Here is a 22,705-nt window from a genome sequence, read left to right on the forward strand (position 1 = left end):
GAGACAAAGCCTTGGAGCTCCAGACAGGTCTTAGGGTGTGGAATGCAAGCCTGGCTTTGTTTATTCGGCTTCTGACATCGTCATCTGTACCTCCGTCTTTGCTGCTGATTATGCTGCCAAGGTAGGTGAAACGGCTATACTCTGTAATACATTCTCCATGTAGTTGGAGTGGAGCTTTTCTCTTATTGTTGACCCGCATTACCTCCGTCTTCTTGATGTTGATGGTCAGGCCAGTCATTGCTGCTTCTTCTGCGAGCCGAGTGAGCTTTGTCTGTGCACGTTGTTGCTTGTGGGACAACAGGCTGATGTCATCCGCAAAGTCAAGATCCTCAAGCTGCCTGGCGAAGGTCCACTGAACGCCCGTGTTGCTGTTAGAGGTTGTTCTTCTCATGATCCAGTCTATGACGATCAGGAAGATTGTTGGTGAGAGCATACAACCTTGCCTCACTCCAGTCCTCACTGTGAAGGGGTCAGTCAGCTTTCCCTTGTGTATCACCCGGGATGTCGAGTTCTCATACAACTGTTGGATGATGATGATGAACTTTGGTGGAAGTCCGTTGTGCTGCATCAGTTTCCAGATGGTTTCCCTGTCTACGGAGTCAAAGGCCTTCTCAAAAAGAAATCCAGTCCTCTCTGCGAAGCTTTTCATTGTTCTCCCTCTGTGGGATTTTTTATTGTTTGTTGTGAACTTTACAATTTTAGATTTGTGTACTGCATACAAAGAAGAGCAGATTACGGAATGAGGAAATAAAAAGACACACAAACACACAGGAGGAAAATCAGAAAATATTGATTTGCTGAGGAATAAATGTATTATTGAAATAGCAAGAAAAAATGTCCAGCATCTATCCAGAAATCATAACAATATTACACAGGAAAAACTAATTCCATGCACATGACTTCAGGCATTAAGAGTTAAACTGCACATATATTTGTACACACCAGCTTGAAACTATCTCAACATAAGAATCAACTCACAGTATTTTACCGACATAAGTTGTTTTTCTCCTCTAATATTCCTGAAGCAAAGAAGATCGAAATAAATAATAAGGAAAGCATCTCCATGGTGTGGGTCGAGATTGTGACCATTGTCAACCCTCAACACAAACTTAATGTAGCATTATTCATAGTTCATCATGGTTTACATTGTCTTGTAAGCAGATAAACAGAAAAATCATGAATGTATAGTCACTAAAAGTAAACCATGAAAATTAACCTACTGTAATTAAAACTGACCAATGGATTACAAATATTTTAAGTCATATTGGTGAACAAACATTTCATTAGAATATTTTAATACCAAAAAAAGCAATAGTAAGCACTTTAAAGCTGCATTACAAATTTGAAGAATCTTATGATACAAGATATACGGAAACATTTTCTGTGGCAAAAAAAAAAAAGATCAAAATAGTGTAATAGATTGAAATCCAGACAAATCTTGGCCCACAAACTGTTAAAAATATAATTTAGTGTACCCTACACACACATCATGTTGGACCCTTTAAAAAGTTTGCCATTGATTGGGTTTTTAAGAAGCTTTACTCAATTCTCCCATACCTTTGTCACAAGGAATTCATTTGTCACACACAGACCTATATAGAACCTTCTAGAACCGTTTAACAAACCTGTAAAATCGTTAGACACACCTGTAGAACTGTTGGTGGAGTTCTGTCACAGCCACTCAAGAGGGCCAAGCTCAAAGTGTCCCGATTAATGGATGAAGCAGCACAAGCATCAAAGCAAGACAAGGAGACTGTAAACATTTCATGGAAACTCCACATCGACTGTGACATTGTCGTCTGTCAGTGTCAGGACCTTGGTGCATGCAAATGTGACAGAGATATGAAATTGAGAGTGCGAAAATGCGAATTGGTATAATAAATACAAAGCTGACAACAATTATGAAAAAGAAAAAACCAAGAGAAGACTGGATGAAAGAAAAAGAAGCTAACAACGCAGAGGTAAGAGGGCAAGTGACAACATAGCTTCCGCTACGGAAGTGTTTTGCTGTAGTACAAGCAGTCTGAGACAGACTCATGCAGTACCAGTCTTAACGAGGCTGATGATTCTAATGACGATGACGGTTGCAGTATTCCTAGTTGCATAGTACTATAATCACAAGTCTATAACTCGGTTTCTGCTGAGAAAAAGCTGATGGTATAATCGTATAGTAAAATAAAATCTAACCAAATTGGCCCACAAAATGTTTAAAATTATCTTTTAGTATGCCCTACACAGATCATGTTGGACCCTGAAAACATTTGACCATTGATTGACGCCGAAAGCGTTTGATGGGCCTTCCTGGGTCAACAATCTGTGTTTGCTAAGTGTAACATAAAAAGTAGAAGTAAAAAATCGCTGAGACTGTCCCGCGCTGATTTACTGCAGCCATGTCCACTGCCCTCAGACGCTCCCATCCTCTCCATTGCTGACTTCATTCCGATGTTTCCTTTTTCAGACATTTCCTAGGCACTGATCGAACTTTGAAATGTTTAGGGGAATAGGTAGCTCCAAGCACGCCTTGCAAAGATGGCAGCTCTCCAGTTTCCGGAGGTAGGAATCGAAAGTGTTGCACCATTGTTGAAATGTAAAGAAGTAATTCCATTCGAGCAATCGTTTCACCCAAGCAGACGCGCCGACCTGTAACAGAAATTTTGAACCATACTTAAGGTCAAATTAAAAATTTTTATTTAAACAAATGTTTAAGATTAAAGTTTGTGTGTATCGCCAGCAGACGACCTTTCGTGACGCAGCTGAACAGTATCCTTTAACCTCTTTGACTGTTTCACGAGGGTTAACCACGTGGTACAGCGATCAACCAGCAGAAACTAAGCAGGTTATTTAACCAGCTCAAACTTAAGAGCTGTAACCGTTATCTGTGTAAGGTATTTTTGCAATCTTTACACGGTTCATGAACTTTCCTAACTTAATTGAGTTAAATTCTACCATAATCATGTCAGATCTTTGACAAAAGGGATTGATTGTTCAATGTGTGTATATATAGGTGTGAACAGGGCCGCCGAGAGCCAGCCCGGGCCCCGGGACAGGCGACCTCTCCGGGCCCCTTTTACTTATAATCGTGAATTATTTTCCCAGTATATAATGTATGTTTACAATTCGAATCTCGATATCTACACTCAAACTCAACTTCTGCATGTGTAATGCTTGGGTGTTCTGTCCTTAGACCTTTCTTTAAAAGAAAAAGAAAAGGAGAAGAAGAAAAACAAAATCCACTGACCAAGGCCGGGCCCCCTTGACAGCCGCGGGCCCGGGTACACCAGACCCCCCTGTCCCCCCCTCTCGTCAGGCCTGGGTGTGAATGTGTGTGTGTGGTAGAATATACTATATGCGAGGATTTATTCTCGTATCCTGTATTAACATAGAATGAAGAAAACTGAATGAGATGAGAAAAAGTTGTAACATACCCATAGAGAAGGGAATTAACTCTTCAGGTCTCCACAGTTTGCCGTCCTCTCCAATGAAACGTTCAGGTCGGAATCTGTCGGGGTCACCCCAGGTCTCCGGATCTCTCATCACAGAATCCAGGTTGGGGATGACTACAGTGCCCTTAGGGATCGTGTATCCGCCAAACTCCACGTCACATGGGGTGGAACGTACCACATTTAGTGGCACAACGTTGCCATAACGAAGAACCTCCATGATGACAGCCTCCATGTAAACTAACTGCGGTCTATCCTGCATGGTGGGCGCTCGCTCTGTGCCGACAACTCTGTGGATCTCCTCGTAGCACTTGTCCTGCACGTCAGGGTGGTGAAGAAAGTAAACCAGAGCCCACAGGATAGCTGTAGAGGTCGTCTCCGAGCCAGCTATTAAGATGTCGAAGACTAACTTCAGGAGATTAACATCTGCAAAATGCAAATTGTGTACACTTTACAATGGAGGAATTTAGTAGTGCAGGTTAACTGTTATTTTTTCTTACTTTATACTGAGGCCTTTTACTATAAAAGAAAAATAGTAAGTAACTAAGTACCAAATTTATTTCAAACATTGTTGGCTTAAATAATTTCCGAGGTTTCGGTTATTACTTTGTTAAATGGTTCGCCATGATATGAGACGATAGCCAGTCTCGGCAAACAGCCAGCAGTCAAGGGATGTACATCCGCAATGGTCATGTCTCTGGTGTTCATTTCCCCTCCAAGAAAACCACCGCCATTGGGTTGGCCTAGTCGAGAACTCGAACGCAAACGCACTGAGCTATGGGCGATAGGTTTTTGTGAAAAGTCTTGTGATGCCGGGAGACATTATAATTTTCCTTAGCTTTTATCTTTCTCAAAATTGCAGTAGGGCCATTTTCTTTTGGCGAAGGTCACCACCTTCAGGATAGATAACCACCACAATATCAGTGTGTATGTTATGTGAATGATTTTCTGTTAAATGGGTTCTCGGTGCCAAAGGCTCAAAGAGAAAAATGACATTATGACCACGTGACCTTTCAAACTATTCAAATTCACTGTATTCGAAAAGTGAGAATGGACCTAAATACATTTATTCAGCGAAAATTCTTTTAGAGATTTATTGGTGAAAAAGAAAACTTAAAAAATACAAGCCTACAACTGCAGTAAATTACTTAAAAATGAACTCCAGCGGAGTGTGTATTTACCGTTGATATGAGGTGATCCTGACTGACTGTTGCGATGATGATGTATTTCTCTGATGTAGGCGCCAATAAAGTCGTCGTATGAACCCTCCTCAAACCTGCTGCTGTGCTCGTCTACAAAAGGTTTTATAAACTTTTGCAACACAAGCCGCATGTTGTCCACAAAGCGGTTCGCCTTAAAGTAATCTCCAGGCAGGTGTCGCAGAAAAGGAATGCTAGATACTACGGCACCCGCCCCAGCATCGTGAATAATGGCATCCATCAACCTAAGGATGTTTCCAAAGACATCGTCGTCATACTCGAAGCGTTTGCCTAAGACGATGGAGCAGATGTTGTTGGACACGCTAGCTTGGGTCAAGTGGGCCAGATCCAGCGGCTGTCCCTGGCTCTCGGATATGACCCTGATGTACTCTTTGACCTCCTCCTCAATCTTTACCGCCAGGACGTTTCTGCCCATCCCTAGCTCACGTAGAATCTGTGTAGAAACCTTTCTTTGGGCTTTCCACACAGGACCAGACGTGTCAAAAACGCCTGTAAAAGATGAAAACTCTCTTACAACAATGTCTTTTTTTTTTTTACTTTGGAGAACCGTAACTATCAATATTATTGTGTTTGTCATTGTTGTTGTGTGCGTGTGAATGAGAAGTGTGATCGTTCTCACAGGCACCGTCCAGATATATGTACAACGCTTTAAGTCTGTATAATGGCCTTATATATAATAAGTCATTATAATAACATTATTTTGCATTTGTGTTGTAACACTAAAGAGATATTTTAATCTGAGTTTTATTTATACTAAGGAATACTTATACCAGCAAAACGTTTGGCACATTGAATGGACAAGATCAACTCACCTTGATCAATTCTTAAATCACAAGCTGCCCAAAATTTCATTTGCGAGATTGAGCCATTTAGTACAATATTACAACTGATTTATACATTTACGGTTAGGATCAAAAACTGCAAACACAGTAACCAGTGCTGGTGAACAGAAAAGGTCACATCCAGCTAAACTACCGCTAGACCGCAAGTACACAAAACGACCTTTGCCCTCAATCACCACCACCTTCCAAAAATAAAGCAAAGTCACTTTCGTTGGTTTGAAAAAATTAGCGAATAAAACAAATGTAATTTAATTTTTTAAAACCTTTATTAAACTTATATGTGCTTTTCGCTTTTAGTTTTGGGAGAGGGGAGGACAAAAGATGTAGATTTGAAATAAGTGAACTTTACTAGACGGTACGAGAGTTTGAAAGGTATTCTGAATAGAAATATTCATTCTAAGTGTTTAAATGCCAACATAGCAAACGATTCAGAATCTTTCATGATGAACCACTACTTTAAAACTACTTCATAGCTGAAATCTTTAACTAGATTTCAACTTGCCTTTGCTGTCGGTTATTATATTTTCAAAAGAAGCAAATGGCCTGTCGGAGAAGACGTCGGCGTTGTTTACCAACGCCTCCTTGAGGACCTTGTAGCCGTTGAGCACCACCACCAGCTGGCTGCCCAGGTACAGACTGAACACGTCACCGTACTGTCGTCGCCATGCTGCGAACTGCTCCAGAGGATCTTTCTTCATCAGCAGCAGCAGGTGACCCAGCAGTGGTACAGCCAGCCAAGGTCCTGGAGGTGCACCTGCAGGTCGTCTGACGGAAAACCACCACAACAACGACAACACGACAACGCCTAAAGCAAGGCCTGTGTTGATGTCGAGCATTTCCAGTAGAGATGTCATGGTGCTTTGTTAGCTGTCTTTTGGGAGACGAATGTAGGTGAATCCTGTGTCGCTAAAGTAAAAAACAAGGAAAATAAATGACGAAGATGAAGAAATAGGAATGAAAAGACAGTAAACTAGAAATACTGATGGGGAAAACACAATGTTGGACTAAGCATGTTAAAAAAAGGAGAATGGAATAAAAGACAGGAAGAAGATATAACACTCCACTCAAAGACTTTGTATTCACTGGTGATGGTCCTGGCATCAACTACACAGGGTCTGGCTTTCTTTTACCACTAACCTTTACAGGCTGCATTGTAGGAACTAACTAGTGTATGTCACCAGTTGATTCATTTTTTTCTGTTTACTACTACTGATGTTGTTACACGGTTTCTAGTAAAACATAGATCAGTGGAAATAAATCTAGAATGTCTCGTGTCTCTCAGTTACAGCCCCTGACACCCCGACACTCCAGTTGTTACTCTTGGAACAAAACATAAAACATTTTCTTTAATGACTGTACAGTAGAATTTCTATGGATATGTTTGCATTATATTATTATTTTCAAGTAAAAAATAAATGTGATGAAATAAGGATAAGCGTCCGAGTAAAGGCTGGAATAGAAAGAACATAAAAATCTCGCGAGACGAGACTAGATGGGATCTTAGGACATCAAATCAAAGAGGATACCTTGACCAAACGGTCATAGCAAAACAACGGTGCACAGTCCTACAGTTAGTTAACTGTATCCTACAGTTTGCTCATAATTAATTAAGGAACATTAAAACAAATTTTAAATAAATTATGATGTTTTATGTTTATTAGGATGACAAAATTGTTTGTGAAAAACAGATATTTTCGTGTAAATTAAGAAAACAGTCTGTAGAGGATTAATGTAAATATATGTATAGCGTATAGTGTATATGTTTTGGTTCTTTTATTGTAAACATATAATGTGCAGAAATATACAAAGAGACGGTAAGGTGTATATTGCGATCTGCTACTCAGTTTTCCCAGTTGACCAGCAAATGTACATAGGTACATAGAGAGGTCCGTGATGCTATCCGTCAGGCCAAGGTGAAACACAAGTCAAGAATAGAGTCTCAGTTTGCTACATGTAACATCCGAGTAGCTTGGCAGGGACTCAACAACATGGCCAATATTGACGATCGGAGTCAGGGGTCGAAAGCCAAAATCTCGAACTCAGGCGTTGAGAGTGCGGAACTACCTAATGCTCTTAATGCTTTCTTCGCTCGTTCCAAGACTCATGACTTCTCAGTGCAAATGAAAGATGTGCTTAGTTCTCTTCACCCTGTACAGAAGGTTGAGATTTGTCATGAACAAGTTGTGGAGTAAATATTCGCAAGGCCTCCGGTCTGGATGGTATTTGTGGCAGGACATTTCCTTTCTGCGCGCACCAACTTGGAGGCAGTTGTCAACATCTTTTTCAGCGCTCTGTGGATTCACTCTCCATTCCAGCTGCTTGGAAATTGTCCACCATTGTCCCAGTTCCGAAGAAAGTTTCAGCTCGGCATCTCAATGACTTTAGACCAGCGGCCTAAGCATCGTTGGTCATGAAAGTATTTGAAACAATCATCAAGACATTGATTCTTAAGGCCACTAACAATTGTCTTGATCCCTTGCAATTTGCATACCAGTCCAAACGACTTGTTTTTTCCATGGTTGATCAACAAAATATCTAAATTATGTTTTTTTCTCAATCATTTAGTTGCTCACAGTCTAAGGTTCAAAACCAAAACTTCAGTCTTACCTGATGTACATGTATCTGTGTACATGAATGTGTAAGAGCTGTTGTCAATAAAATCTAGAACAATGTACCACCACTCACTGTCTGTCCCACTCACACGGTCTGTAGAGGTTTGTACCTGCATTAGATAGTTACCTGTTGTCCTTTTACGAAATCGTGTGTACAGACCGTAGGCGGAACCTGCTTTCTACCCAAAGACAAGGTGCCAACACTCACTTTCGCCCGTTATTTATTCTGGACTTCAAGTCACTCACTGCTGAAGGAGAAGGAAAATGTCAAGTAGAGGAAAGCAAAGTGATGCAAGTGATATAGTCTGTCACATTCACTATGATCACTGGTCTGCTCCGTCTTAAGCGTTTTATATCCGTTGAGTCGTGGTTTCCAAAACGGCATTAAGAGAAAACAGCCAAAGCATCCCATTGAATTTTTAAAATGTTCAGCTAGCCCCATTCTGCCAGCTCCAAACAAGCAGGCAAGGAGTGAGGATTTTTCAATAGTGTTGTACAGATGTGCTAAAAGAACAAAACCCCAAACCCTACCTCATTTTTTTAGAAGCCTGGTTCAGGCGATAAAATCAGTCTTTTCAAGTAATCAGATGAGCACACGTGAAGACACACTGATGGCGATCTCGTTCATCCTATATAATGACAGGGACAACCGACGATCTAATCATGACACTCCATCAATGAGGACATCAAACATCTCGTGTACGGAAACAAGCCAACCGTATAGTAGATATCTTCCTTCAGTTCAACAACAGCTCAACCTGGTTTGCTATAAAAACAAAATGTATATATTATGTCAGCTCCCAAAATCATGTACTCACCTCTCACACCTGCTCCTACTGGACTGTCGGAGCTTTGGACGAGTGCCCTCGACTTCGACTTTTGCACGAAATTGCTGGGGAAGGAATGTTAGCGACACCTACGTTCAAAAGTATGTGTTAAAGTTTAACATAACATTGAATAGATGCCAGCTGTATGTTGATGAAAGCCATATGTGGGATTTAAAGTCAAGTAGTTTTCACAGCGGTCACCTGTACTGTACTTTAGCGCGAGATCTGCCTGTTGACAGCCAGCCTCTATGTGAGGATGGATTTAATCAATTCATCCAAAAGTGGAGTTAAATATATGTTGTCCTGACAGACATCACGACTACAACTTTTTTGGTTTTGCTAGTCTTCTGCTTTCAGTGGTAAGTATACTGTACCTGTGTCATGTCCATCATTTGTCGGCTGCTACCATCAACACCTTTCTTCTCGTGTGACCAGCACTAGACACAAGGGTGGAACATCGTCTTCACTCTTTTCAACTATAGATGCACAGCAGCCATGAGCAGTGTATTTACTGATAAGCACAAGTATAAGCCTATTTGATAATTATATGGACTCTTAATGAATAGAGGCTTTAAACATTAAAGATTATTTCAGTGTGTTTTGCCCAACATGTTTTATGTACTTAAATATGTGCACAGGCTCGTTTAATGCCAAAAAATTTCTTCCTTCTTTTGTGTGTGTGTGTTAGGAGAGGGGATGTGGAAGGGATGTTCGTCAAAACTGTAGCTGAAATGAAAAGTATTTGTTATTTATTGCTCTTTCTATATATATATATGGGATCACATCAAAGTGAAATTTCAAGGCGATAAACAAAACATTTCTCAGCACATTTCTGTTTCTTCAACGATTCGTTCCTTTACCAAAATAATATTAATTGTGTGACTGACTAAGTATATTTATTGTTCGCACATTTATTAACATATGTCTTGTTCTCTCTGCCCACTGTTATTTCGGAATCACTGCCTGGCGCTGCAGCTCGCAACTTTTACATGACGTGTCTCCAAGTCTGGCAAAGAAGTTGGAGCGGACATTGTATGCATCTTTCACGGGGATGCTTGTGTACTTTCCCTGTTATGACCACGATGTAATGTTGGGATGTAGCTGATTAAACACAAGTCATTTACGTGACAATCCCAATTCCAAATGTCGGCCCCATGTTTTGTTTAGTTTGCTGTCAGCACGAAATTCTCTCTTCATATCGCATGCGACATTACTACAATATTTCTCTCTGGAGCTTTTACACATTTACAATCTGGAAAGCATATATTACTAACTTTTCTCCTGTCTTTTTAAAATTTATTGTTGCGGCCATTTCTAAAACAGCAGACATCTTTTTTTTCTTTTGTCTTTACTCCCATGTCTAACAGCAACTGAATGTCTGGATGCTTTGGGTCCTGGGAAGGACATCAGCTGGCATATAACCGTCTGATAGTGATGCTAAGTGGCTACAAAGTCATCAAGGACGCCCTGGTGACACATGGCGACGTCTTCTCACACCAGCCTCACATGTTCCTCACGGATGTGATTGCGAAAATAGAGGAGAGGATGCAGTAGAATGCGACACTTACTTCTTGCTCTATGAGAGAGAGAGGAAACGATTGCTGCTGTTCCCTTACCTGATGAATCTCACTCCCAAACGACCTTATAATATGATAAGACGGTCTTCAACATTTAACTCGTGAGGTCCATACATTAAATAAATGTTTCAAAAACTGTTTGCTCGAGCAGGTCCCCTAAATAACCCTTCCTTATAAGACCAGGTGTTGTCAGCGAGAACATATACAAACTTACCTAACTTCAGTCCTCACTGCGAAGGGGTCAGCTTTTCATTGTTCTTGTTCTGTTATGGGAGTTGTTGTTTTTGTTGTTGTTGTTGTGAACTTTATAATTTTAGATTTGTGTACTACAAAAAAGAGCAGATTAAAGAATGAGGAAATAAAAGACACACAAACAAACAGGAGAAAATCAGAACAAATTGATTTCCTGAGGAATAAATGTATTAGTCAAATAGCAAAAAAAAAAAAATATGTCGAGCATTTATCCAGAAATCATAAAAATATTACACAGGAAAAAGTAATTCCATGCACATGTCTTTATCCATTAAAACTATAACTGCACTATATTTGTACACACCAGCTTGAAACTAAGTCAACATGATGATCAACTCACAGTATTTTACCGACATAAGTTGTATCTAACTAAATAATAAGGAAAACATCTCCATGGTGTGGGTAGAGAATGTGACCATTGTCAACCCTCAACACAAACTTCATGTTGCATTATTCATAGTTCATCACGGTTTACACTGTCTTGTAAGCAGATAAACAAAAAAATCAATGGTGTATAGTCATTAAAATTGAACCATGAAAATTAACCTACTCTAATTAAAACTGACCAACGGATTACAGACGTTTAAGTCTTATTGGTGGACGAACATTTCATTAGAATATTTTAATACCAAAAAAAGCAATAGCGGAATAGTAAGCAATGTATAGCTGCATTACAAATTAGAGAATCTTACGATACAAGATATATGTAAACATTTTCTGTAGAAAAAATGATCAAAATAGTGTAATAGATTGAAATAAAAAATATTGGCCCACAAACTGTTAAAAAATATCTTTAAGTGTACCCTACACACATCGTGTTGGACTCTTTAAACGTGTTGACATTGATTGGGTTTTTAAGAAGCTTTACTCATTTCTCCAATAACTTTGTCACAAGGAAATAATTTGTCACACACACGCACATATATATTCATTAGGGTATACATCATGTCAGCGATTTTGACGCACATTGGAGGCTTTGTACAATTCACTATCCCGATTTCAAAGAGGAAAAAGATTTTACTGTGTGATGAGCAGGACACCTCTCTATTTCCTCCAGAAATGTCATTCAGTCAGAGTGTTGGTCTGCCATTTAAATGTTTTTCCTTAAAAATCATTATTGTCTTCATGATCGATATTTTTAAAATTTGTTGATGACGTGATATTATAGAATGACGTTTCAGCTTAGCGCATTAGCCACGACATTAACAATAAATGACGTCACACGCAGGAACAACTAGCGAGCGACGTCAGCTGTCGGTGTGAAGACGTAGCTATGAAAACAAGATTAGAAATCGTGACGTTATTAGTAAGGTCAGCCTAGACTGTTCTCGAAGTTTCTCAGACACGGACACACCTGTAGAATCGTTATACACACCTGTAGAACTGTTGGTGGAGTTCTGTCACAGCCACTCAAGAGCGCCAAGCTCACAGTGTCCCGATTAATGGATGAAGCAGCACAAGCATCAAAGCAAGACAAGGAGACTGTAAACATTTCATGGAAACTCCACATCGACTGTGACATTGTCGTCTGTCAGTGTCAGGACCATGGTGCATGCAAATTTTACAGAGACATAAAAGTGACACAAGTGAGAGTGCAAAAATGCGAATTGGTACAATAAAAAGAAATGTGACAACAATTATAAAAAAGAAAAAACCAAGACAAGATTGGATGAAAGAAAAAGAAGCTAACAACGCAGAGGTAAGAGGGCAAGTGACAACACAGCTTCCCCTACGGAAGTGTTTTGCTGTAGTACAAGCAGTCTGAGACAGACTCATGCAGTACCAGTCTTAACGAGGCTGATGCTTCTAATGACGATGACGGTTGCAGTATTCCTTGTTGTGTAGTACGATAATCACAAGTCTATAACTCGGTTTCTACTGAGAAAAAAAACTGATGAGTGCAATCGTATAGTAAAATAAAATCTGACAAAATATTGGCCCACAAAATGTTTAAAATTCGCTTTTAGTATGCCCTACACAGATCATGTTGGACCCTGACAACATTTGACCATTCATTCACTTCGAAAGCCGTTTGATGGGCCTTCCTTGGTCAACAATCTGCGTTTGCTAAGTGTGAAATAAAAAGTACTAGTAAAAAATCGCTGAGACTGTCCCGCGCTGATTTACTGCAGCAATGTCCACTGCCCTCAGACGCTCCCATCCTCTCCATTGCTGACTTCATTCCGATGTTTCCTTTTTCAGACACATCCTAGGCACTGATCGAACTTTGAAATGTTTAGGGGAATGTGTAATGCCAAGCATGCCTTGCAAGGATGGCAGCTCTCCAGTTTCCGAAGGTAGGAATCGGAAGTGTTGCACCATTGTTGAAACGTAAAGAAGTAATTCCATTCGAGCAATCGTTTCACCCAAGCAGACGCGCCGACCTGTAACAGAAATTTTGAACCATACTTAAGGTCGAATTTAACTCATATGCTACGTCAGGGTTCAACGAGGTCACATTCCCCTCGTGTGCATGGATATTCACCAATGTCAAAAAAACATGAAAAAAAATAACTGTAAGAGATAGAAAAAAAAGTTAAACTAATAATACGAGATCAAGCTGTGTGAAACAAATATGTTTACATCTGAATCCTGCATGAACAGTCACTTAGTAGGTAATCCGAAGCAAATTAGGAATGTGTTATTGAATTTAAAAAAATTTCACACAGGGTTGCACAGGATTTATCATGCTAGCACAAGTTAAACCTCCAGGAATCACACTTTGATAACCGCATATAAACTTTAAATGAAAAAAAAAATGTTCTTGTCAACAAAAAAATCAGATTGATGCATTGAATAATATTATTATCGGCACGTTACGAAGGTACAGAGCCTCGCGAAAATAATTCACTACGGAGCACCGAGTGCCTTCGAAGCAAATTTTCAAAGGTGTTTTAAAAAAAGTTATATCTGGTAGACTAGAAAAAAGACAAATATATGTGATATTCCGTTTAAAAGAGCATTTTAAAAACATTTGCGTGGTGTTAATTTCAAGAATTATAGGTTCTGATTTCTTGTAATAAGCTCAAATCAAAGATAGTAACTATGGAAAAGAGATTTCAGAAATCGGGCCTCAGATCTAAAGTAAGAAATTAAGAAAAAAAAATTTCACATAATATATACAAACATAAAGTACCAAACAATATCATTTTTTTAATAGAATATACATTAGAATTTAAATATTACATACTGTTTTCTTCTCATTTTCTGTTGTTTGAGCACAAATCCACATCAAATCGAGTGACCCGCAACAAATGTCAAGATGTCGCTCAAGTAAACAAACCTTCGTGTGGTTTTAAGTCTCTTTTAGACAAAACAAGTACCTGATTAATTGATTTTTTTTCAGCCTCTAAAGGGAAGCAAGTGAAAGACGAACGTATTCTAAAGGTTCCTGTATTTCCTCCCTTATGTATGTGTTCAGGGTTACACATCAAGACACTACACTGGTTACATAAGTGCGTCGGGCTCAGCTAAGGTTTTTTTTTTTTTTTGTAATCTTTAGACGGTTCATGAACTTTCTAAGCATACATTATTTGAGTTCTACCATAATCCTGTCAGAACTTTGTCAAAAGGGATTGATTGTTCAAACACAGCCCTGTATATATAGGTGTAAATATGTGTGTGTGTGGTAGAATATACTGTATGCGAGGATTTATGCTCGTATCCAGTAATGACATAGGATGAAGACAATTGAATGAGATGAGAAAAAATTGTAACATACCCATAGAGAAGGGAATGAACTCTTCTTGTCTCCACAGTTTGCCGTCCTCTCCAATGAAACGTTCAGGTCGGAATCTGTCAGGGTCACCCCAGGTCTCCGGATCTCTCATTACAGAATCCAGGTTGGGGATGACTAAAGTGCCCTTAGGGATCGTGTATCCGCCAAACTCCACGTCACATGGGGTGGCATGCGGCAAACCTAGTGGAGTAATGTTGGCGCAGCGAAGAACCTCCGTGATGACAGCCTCCATGTAAACTAACTGCGGTCTATCCTGTATGGTGGGCGCTCGCTCTGTGCCGACAACTCTGTGGATCTCCTCGTAGCACTTGTCCTGCACGTCAGGGTGGTGAAGGAAGTAAACCAGGGCCCACAGGATAGCTGTAGAGGTCGACTCCGTGCCAGCAGCAAAGATGTCGAAGACTAACTTCAGGAGATTAGGATCTGCAAATTGCAAATTGTGTACACTTTACTGTTGTCTGTAGGCATTAACCTTGTAGGTTGTTACTTTAGAAGATAACGGCTCATTTACGTGGTTTCAGGGAAGATAACTGTACATATAAACAGTTCTTTTGTGGTAGTTAGGGGAGAGAAAAAACCTGATCTCGATCAGTCCAGGTATCCCTTGAATAAAGGTTGCTGTTTGGTGGAAATGCACCCGTTTGCGCTTAAAACAAAGCTTCCTTGGTTGTGTTATCTACTTAAGAGTTTTTTTCAGAATTGTGATGTTGATGCAACGTTAGAAAACTGATGTAGAATCAAGTTAACGTTCCTGTCTGAAGTAGAAAGTAAAGACAACTCTTATCAGCTGAGTGCACATGGCACCTTAGAGACACAAAATAATCACAAAACTGCTGGTACGGTACGCTTTCGTACAGGTAACTGTATCCTCCAGTTTTTAACAATCCTCGTTGATGCTATTAAGTCTAATCCTAGTCTAGTCAATAAGTGTTATCGTTGTTTGTTGATTAGCATAGAATTAAACATAATTCCGATTTCAGTGGGGCGAATTTACATCCAGATTTGGTCTTGAAGAGGTTTATGTATCTCAGAGCCTCAAACTCAAACCGAATTAGGAAAATATTTAAGTAGCACCTCATCCTAAGCCTTCGCTTCAGCCTCATTTCGACACAGTCGTGTTGCTACTTATATCAGCTCCTAGATACGTCCTCAATTTCGTCTTGTTGATAATGTAATTAAAGCAACTAAGTATCAGGATGGATTCCAATTTGTCATGGACCATTGCATCTGCCAACGGCAAAGTTATTAATTTTTAAGGGATGTTTGGTGGAGGTAGGTTATTGGCTAAGGTGAGTAGAAGGTTCTCAATAAATTCGAGTCTAAGGCCCCTGTCATTGGTTTCGCTGAGGCCAAAATAATTTACCCAGCGTTCCTGCTGGTAGGCGTCGATACAGACCTTGGCCTTCCATTCACCGAATATGACAAAAATGTGTTTTCGTTACTATCTTTATAACTTTGTCTAGCTGTTAACTGCGGTAAATGGCTTAAAAATGAATCAAAGTGGAGTGTGTATTTACCGTTGATGTGAGGTGATCCTGACTGACTGTTGCGATGATGATGTATTTCTCTGATGTAGGCGCCAATAAAGTCGTCCACTGTGTCCTCCTCAGACCTGCGGTAGTGCTCGTCTACAAAAGGTTTAATAAACTTATGTAACACAAGCCGCATGTTGTACAGAAAGCGCTTCAACTTAAAGTAATCTCCAGGCACGTATCGCAGAAAAGGCAGGTAAGAGACAGCACTACCCGCCCCAGCGTCGTGAACAATGGCATCTATCAACCTAAGGTTGTTTCCAAAGACATCGTCGTCATACTCAAAGCGTTTGCCTAAGACGATAGAACACATGTTGTTGGACACGCTAGCTTGGGTCAAGTGGGCCAGATCCAGCGGCTGTCCTTGGCTCTCGGATATGACCCTGATGTACTCTTTGACCTCCTCCTCAATCTTTACCGCCAGGACGTTTTTGCCCATCCCTAGCTCACGTAGAATCTCTATGGTAACCTTTCTTTGGGCTTTCCACACAGGACCAGACGTGTCAAAAACGCCTGTAAAAGATGTGAACTCTCTTACAACAATGTCTTTTTTTTTACTTTGGAGAACAGTAACTATCAATATTATTGTGTTTGTCATTGTTGCTATGTGCGTATGTATGCGAAGTGTCATTATAATTATCATTATTTTTGCATTTATGTTGTAAAACTAGAGAGATATTTCAGTGTGATTTTTATTTATAAGGAATACTTACACGATTTTAAAACTACTTCATAGCTAAAATTTTTAACTAGCTTTCAACTTGCCTTTGCTGTCGGTTATAATATCCAGGAGAAGACTATCAGGCCTGTGGGAGAAGACGTCGGCTTTTTTTACCAACGTGTCCTTGATGACCTTGTAGCCGTTGAGCACCACCACCAGCTGACTGCCCAGGTACAGACTGAACACGTCACCGTACTGTCGTCGCCATGCTGCGAACTGCTGCCGAGGATCTTTCTTCATCAGCAGCAGCAGGTGACCCAGCAGTGGTACAGCCAGCCAAGGTCCTGGAGGTGCACCTGCAGGTCGTCTGACGGAAAACCACCACAACAACGACAACACGGCAAAGCCTAAAGCAAGGAATGTGTTGATGTCGAGCATTTCCAGTAGAGATGTCATGGTGCTTTGTTAGCTGTCTTTTGGAAGACGAATGTAGATGTTTCCTGTGTGACTAACGTAAAAACAATTCAAACGATGCAAACAAAAAAAAATTGCGTCCGAGTAAAGGCTGGAATAGAAAGAAAGTAAAAATCTCGCGAGACGAGACTAGATGGGATCTTAGGATTGTAACGTTTTACGAAAGAGTGTGTTGAATGTGTTTGCGAGCGCGTGTAAACATCTGCATGTAAACCACGCTCGCCGCACTCTTTCACCTTTTTCAACAAAAAGGTCCGGCCAACGATTAACACATTTAATGTTTATGAAATTAACTAACGATGAGATGAGGATGAAACAAAATAAAATAACGCTACCCCCTCCAGCGTCAACCTCCTCCTAACGTTTCTCAGACGGTTGGCGCTGACGAAATCACTGACCAGCAGGTTAATCCTCTGAATTTCTTCACGCAGTTCGTGAAGTTAGCTGTGAAGTTAACTGTGAAGTCCACTGAATTTCTTCACGCAGTTCGTGAAGATAAAAGATAAAATCCGTATCGGCGAAGATATTATATTCCGCTTGGATTGATTACTGTACTACACTGGGTAATACTCCACACGATAATACTCCACTGGACGCACGTCGGCTATCCGTTGCTGGCAGTTAACCATATACTGTACACTCCCCACGGAGCTCTGTACACACCAACTGCTTGGTCTCGTCTGCCCCGAGAGACGTTACATCTCCTAGGTTAACTCGTTCTTTTTCTCTTCCTGACCAATCAGGCACCCTTAGCGACCATGTAACTAGGACGACCATCCAACAGTCTTTCTTGGAGACTCTCTCAACCAATCCTGAGTACTACATGGCTCTCCATTGCCTACCGTCGCCCTAGTTACACCGTGCTCAGTTCATTTACGTCAGGGGTCTCAAACTCGCGGCCCGCGGGCCAACTGCGGCCCGCCGGACAAAAGTTTGCGGCCCCCACCTCAATATCAAAGTTTCATGCTAGTGCGGCCCGAGTTTGATACTGTTATATCTTCTCCTCTCTCGCTCCCACAGAGGCAGCCCAACGTGTCTTATTTGCACAGAGAAAGTTGCAGTGCACAAAGAATACAATTTGAAACGTCATTACACAACTAGACATGCTGAGGAGTATTCAAAATACCAGGGAGATGAGAGAGTCAACCGGGTTGCTAATCTTAAAACATATCTACTGAGGCAACAAAATTTCTTTAAGAAAGCAACCAAAGAGAATGACCGCAGCAGTCGAAGCTAGCTACGTGGTTAGTGAGATGATTGCTAAAGCAGGAAAGCCATTCAAAGAAGGTGAATTTTTAAAAATGTGCATATTACAGGCTGCATGTATTGTCTGTCAGAAAAGAAAGGTCAGTTTAGCAACATCAGCCTTTCTGCCAACACCGTAGCAGAGCGCATTTCTGACCTGTCAAGTGACATTTATGATCAACTGTGTGAGAAAGCAAATGTTTCATATATATTATTTCATATTGTATACTCAGTCGTTCTTGTGAGACCACAGACATCACCGACACTGCCCAACTCGCAGTCTTTGTCCGCGGTGTTGATGACACTTTTGAAGTCATAGAGGAGTTGCTCACAGTGATTCCAATGCATGGCCAGACCACAGCTCAGGAGATATTTCACCAGCTGTGTGATGCCATTGAGAATGCCGGTTTGCCTTGGAGGAGGTTTGTTGGGATAACAACTGATGGAGCGCCATCAATGACAGGGAGGACTGGTGGCACTTGTTCAAAAAAACAAACAAACAAACAAACAAACAAACTGGAAGAGGAAGGTGTGGAGGAAGCCTTTGCTCTGCACTGCATTATTCATCAGCAGGCCCTTTGCAGCAAATGCCTGAAGTTTGACAATGTGATGTCTTTCGTTGTGAAATGTATCAACCAAATCAGATCCAGGGGCTTAAAGCACAGAAGGTTTCGTGCTTTTTTAGAGGAAATGGAGTCAGAATATGGGGATGTGCTCTACTTCACCGAGGTACGTTGGCTCAGCAGGGGAACATATTGAAGAGATATTTTGAGTTGAGAGCCGAAGTGAAAGCCTTCATGGAGGAAGATGGGGTGTTCCTGTGCTAAGTGATCCAAAATGGCTCATGGACTTAGCTTTTTTGGTTGATATGACACATGAGCTTAACGTACTCAACAAGAAGCTACAAGGTCAGGGGCAACTTGTCAGTGCTGCCTATGACAACGTGAGAGCAATCTCTACAAAACTTATGTTATGGAAAGCCCAGCTTTCTCAGACAAACCTTTGCCATTTCCCAGCATGCAAGTCACTCATGGATGCAGGCACACCGTTTAGTGGTGAAGAGTATGTGGATGTCATTTTGAAGCTACAGGAGGAATTCGATCACAGATTGCAGACTTCAAGACGCACAGAACCACATTTCAAATTTCTGAGGACCCTACTCCTTTTATGTACAAGATGCTCCTCCTGTGCTTTAAATGGAGCTCATTGACCTGCAGTGCAACTCTGAACTCAAAGCCAAGTTCAGGGAGGTGAGTGGAAAGCAGACAAGCTCGGGCAATTTTTGAGAGAATTGCCCCCTAGCTTCCTGAGCTTTCCCGAATGTTCAGCGGACCATGTGTCTCTTTGGGAGCACATACTTGTGCGAAAGCTCTTCTCTACCTTGAACTTCAATAAGTCCAAGTACAGATCCAGACTTTACTGATGATCATCTTCAAGCCGTACTGAGGGTCTCAACTGCTTCCTCCTTAAGCCAAATGTGGCTCGGCTATGTGAGAGTAAGCGCTGCCAGACTCTAGCAGCAAGAAGTAGGCAGAAGAAGCCATGTTCAGAACAGTTTATGTTCAATGTTCCATTCATGTTCAGAAAGTTAAATGTTAAAGAAATGCTAATACAGACATTGAATCTGAATAATAATAATTACATTTCTCTGGTCAGCAACTGTATTTCTTCAGTCTTCTATATCTGCTGTATTTATTATTTATTTTCATTTTCAATTTATTCATTTATTACTAATTGATTTATTTTTTCTTATGAATATGTGAATTTATTTTTATTTTTTAACACAAAAATAAGATGAAAAAATAAGACATTTGATAACATTGGAATGTTTTTGTAAGAGCTTTTCTTGTGGAAAACCTGATGCGGCCCGGCCTCATCCAGACTCTGCCTCCAGTGGCCCCCGGGTAAATTGAGTTTGAGACCCCTGATTTACGTCATTCACTATATGATGCAAAAGAATCGTCACGCAGAGCTACGTCAGCGCTCGCGCGACTGCTCTTCCCTGACCACAGGGAGAGTTAAAAATAAAAATGAATCTAACTAGATTCGCCTGAATAGCGAATCGTTACAAGGATATCAAACCAAAGAGGATACCTTGACCAAAGGGTCATAACAAAACGATGGTGCACAGTCCTACGGTTAGCTGCTTGCATGTATCCTACAATTTGCTCATAATTAATTGAGGCATATTAAAATTATTTTGAATAAATCATCTTGTTTTATGTTTATAAGGATGACAAAATTGTTGTGACAACAGATATTTTCGTGTAAATTAAGAAAAAGTTTGTAGATGATTAATACAAAAACATGAAGAGTGCTGGAATTGTTTTGGTTCTGTTAAAATAAATATATGATGTACATAAATATACAAGGAGACAGTTAGGTGGGTATTACGATGTACTACACAGTTTTCCCATTTAAACAGCAAATGGAAAGACGATAATAGAGGTTGGTTGAAGAAAGAAAAGAGTGGAATGCGTTTTGGGTAAGCAATGAGTTCATTAGTTGAAAGAAAAGGTGTGACTATTATTTATGGCGAAACATGAACATTTGTAAGATTGTTTGTTAAACATGTTAAAGAAAGAAATCTGGTTCTCACTAGACGCCCACAACTAAATAAACTTGAGAAATGATTGATGAATCAAAATTGTGGTGAAAGATTAGAATTAATACCATGTAGTCATAAATCTGTATACTTTCCCTACTTATTTTTCCTTTGTGCTTTTTCCAGGTTGATCAATAAAATATCTAAAGTGTACTTTGTGTGTTTTCCCCTCTGTCATTTAGTTGCTCATACTCTGAGGTTCAAAACCAAAACTTCAGTCTTACCTGATGTACATGTATGTGTGTACATGAATGTGTAAGAGCTGCCACCCATAAGAACAACAAATATTTACCACAACTCGCTGTCTGTCCCACTCACATTGGCTGTAGAGGTTGTACCTGCATTAGTTACCTGTTGTCCTTTTCCAAGGTGCCAACACTTATTTTCGCCCGTTATTTGTCTGAACGTGAGGCGCCACGTCATCCACTTAAAGGTCACTCACTGCTTGTTTGGAAGGAAGGAGCAGGAAAATGTCAAGTAGAGGAAAGCAAAGTGATGCCAGTGATATAGTCTGTCACATTTACTGTGATCACTGGTCTGCTCCCTCTGTAGTGTTTTGTATCAGCCGTTGACTCGGGGTTTCGAATACGGCATTAAGAAAAAACAACCGAAGCATCCCATTGTCTTTTTAAAATGTTCAACTAGCCCCAAAGAAGCAGACAAGGAGTGAGGATTTTTCAATGTTGTTGTACAGATGTGCAAAAAGAAAAAAAAAAACTCTACCTAATTCTTTTAGAAACCTGTTTCAGGCGACAAAACCGATCTTTTCGAGTGATCAGGTGTGCGCACATTAAGGCACACTGATGGCGATCTCGTTCATCCTATATAATGACAGGGACAACCGACAATCTAATCATGACACTCCATCATTGAGGACAGCAAACATTTCGTGTACGGAAACAAGCCAACCGTATAGTAGATATCTTCCTTCAGTTCAACAACAACTCAACCTGCTTTGCTATAGAACAAAATTTATATACTATGTCAGCTCGCAAAATCATGTACTCACCTCTCAGACCTGCTCCTACTGGACTGTGGAGCTTCGCACGAGTGCCATCGACTTCGACTTTGCCCGATATTGCTGGGAAGGATGTTAGCGACACCCCTTTCGAGAGTGTGATGGAGTTTGCAGGCCGGCGCTAGGCTGTGTGCGCCCTAGGCGAAAGAAAAATTCTGCGCCCCCCCTCCCCACCTCACAAAAAGTGAACCATGTTATATCATTTATTTACCACTATGTATATATCCCCCCTCCCCATGTCAAAATGACTCTATGAGTCACTGACATTACAGATCTCGTACTCGTATTGGAATAAATATACGTTTAATTCTATTTTTATCAGAAATTTCAAAGAAAGCTAGGCTTAAGTATCACCAGTAATGATTGCTGCGGTCTGTCTCAGAACTCAACTCGCTTGTGATGTGCTAAAGACCACAAGACTGTCACGGACCCGTTTGATCAATGAAAAAGTTTGCAAAAAGTGACACCACCGCTATCGCAACCCGTTGCATCCACACAATCAAAATAAGCACCATAAGAAATAAGGAATTAAATTAATGTAAAGAAAGACATAAATCGTGTTAATAAAATATATACAGCTATGTCACAGTGTATAAATTCATGCGAACTTATCTGTACAAACTCTCATGAAGTGGCTGTAGACAGCAGCACTGTTCAGTCT

General features: G+C 40.4%; 2 protein-coding genes across 3 annotated transcripts; both read right to left on the reverse strand.

The window, feature by feature from the left end:
• Positions 1 to 2,434: 2,434 nt before the first annotated feature.
• LOC112566984 (cytochrome P450 2J6-like) lies at positions 2,435 to 22,111 on the reverse strand. The gene is made up of 5 exons (XM_025243417.1): positions 22,036 to 22,111; positions 6,005 to 6,408; positions 4,622 to 5,149; positions 3,426 to 3,866; positions 2,435 to 2,640 (listed from the first exon to the last, which is right to left on the reverse strand). The coding sequence occupies exons 2-5, from the start codon at positions 6,354 to 6,356 to the stop codon at positions 2,435 to 2,437; spliced, it is 1,527 nt and encodes a 508-aa protein (XP_025099202.1). The 5' UTR covers positions 6,357 to 6,408; positions 22,036 to 22,111.
• On the reverse strand, positions 10,921 to 17,443 carry LOC112565785 (cytochrome P450 2J6-like). 2 transcript variants are annotated; one of them, XR_003099490.1, is made up of 5 exons: positions 16,807 to 17,443; positions 16,027 to 16,554; positions 14,492 to 14,932; positions 11,468 to 13,154; positions 10,921 to 11,436 (listed from the first exon to the last, which is right to left on the reverse strand). XR_003099490.1 is itself a non-coding variant. In XM_025241548.1 (4 exons), exons 1-4 carry the CDS (start codon positions 17,156 to 17,158, stop codon positions 12,949 to 12,951), a joined length of 1,527 nt encoding a protein of 508 aa, XP_025097333.1. In that variant the 5' UTR covers positions 17,159 to 17,443; the 3' UTR covers positions 10,921 to 12,948. The 2 variants fall into 2 exon arrangements, 1 of the variants encoding a protein (XP_025097333.1); XM_025241548.1 differs by having other exon boundaries at positions 10,921 to 13,154.
• Positions 22,112 to 22,705: the final 594 nt, after the last annotated feature.

The sequence above is a fragment of the Pomacea canaliculata genome, linkage group LG6 (genome assembly GCF_003073045.1).
Source record: "Pomacea canaliculata isolate SZHN2017 linkage group LG6, ASM307304v1, whole genome shotgun sequence".
In the NCBI taxonomy this organism is placed as follows: Eukaryota; Metazoa; Mollusca; class Gastropoda; order Architaenioglossa; family Ampullariidae; genus Pomacea; species Pomacea canaliculata.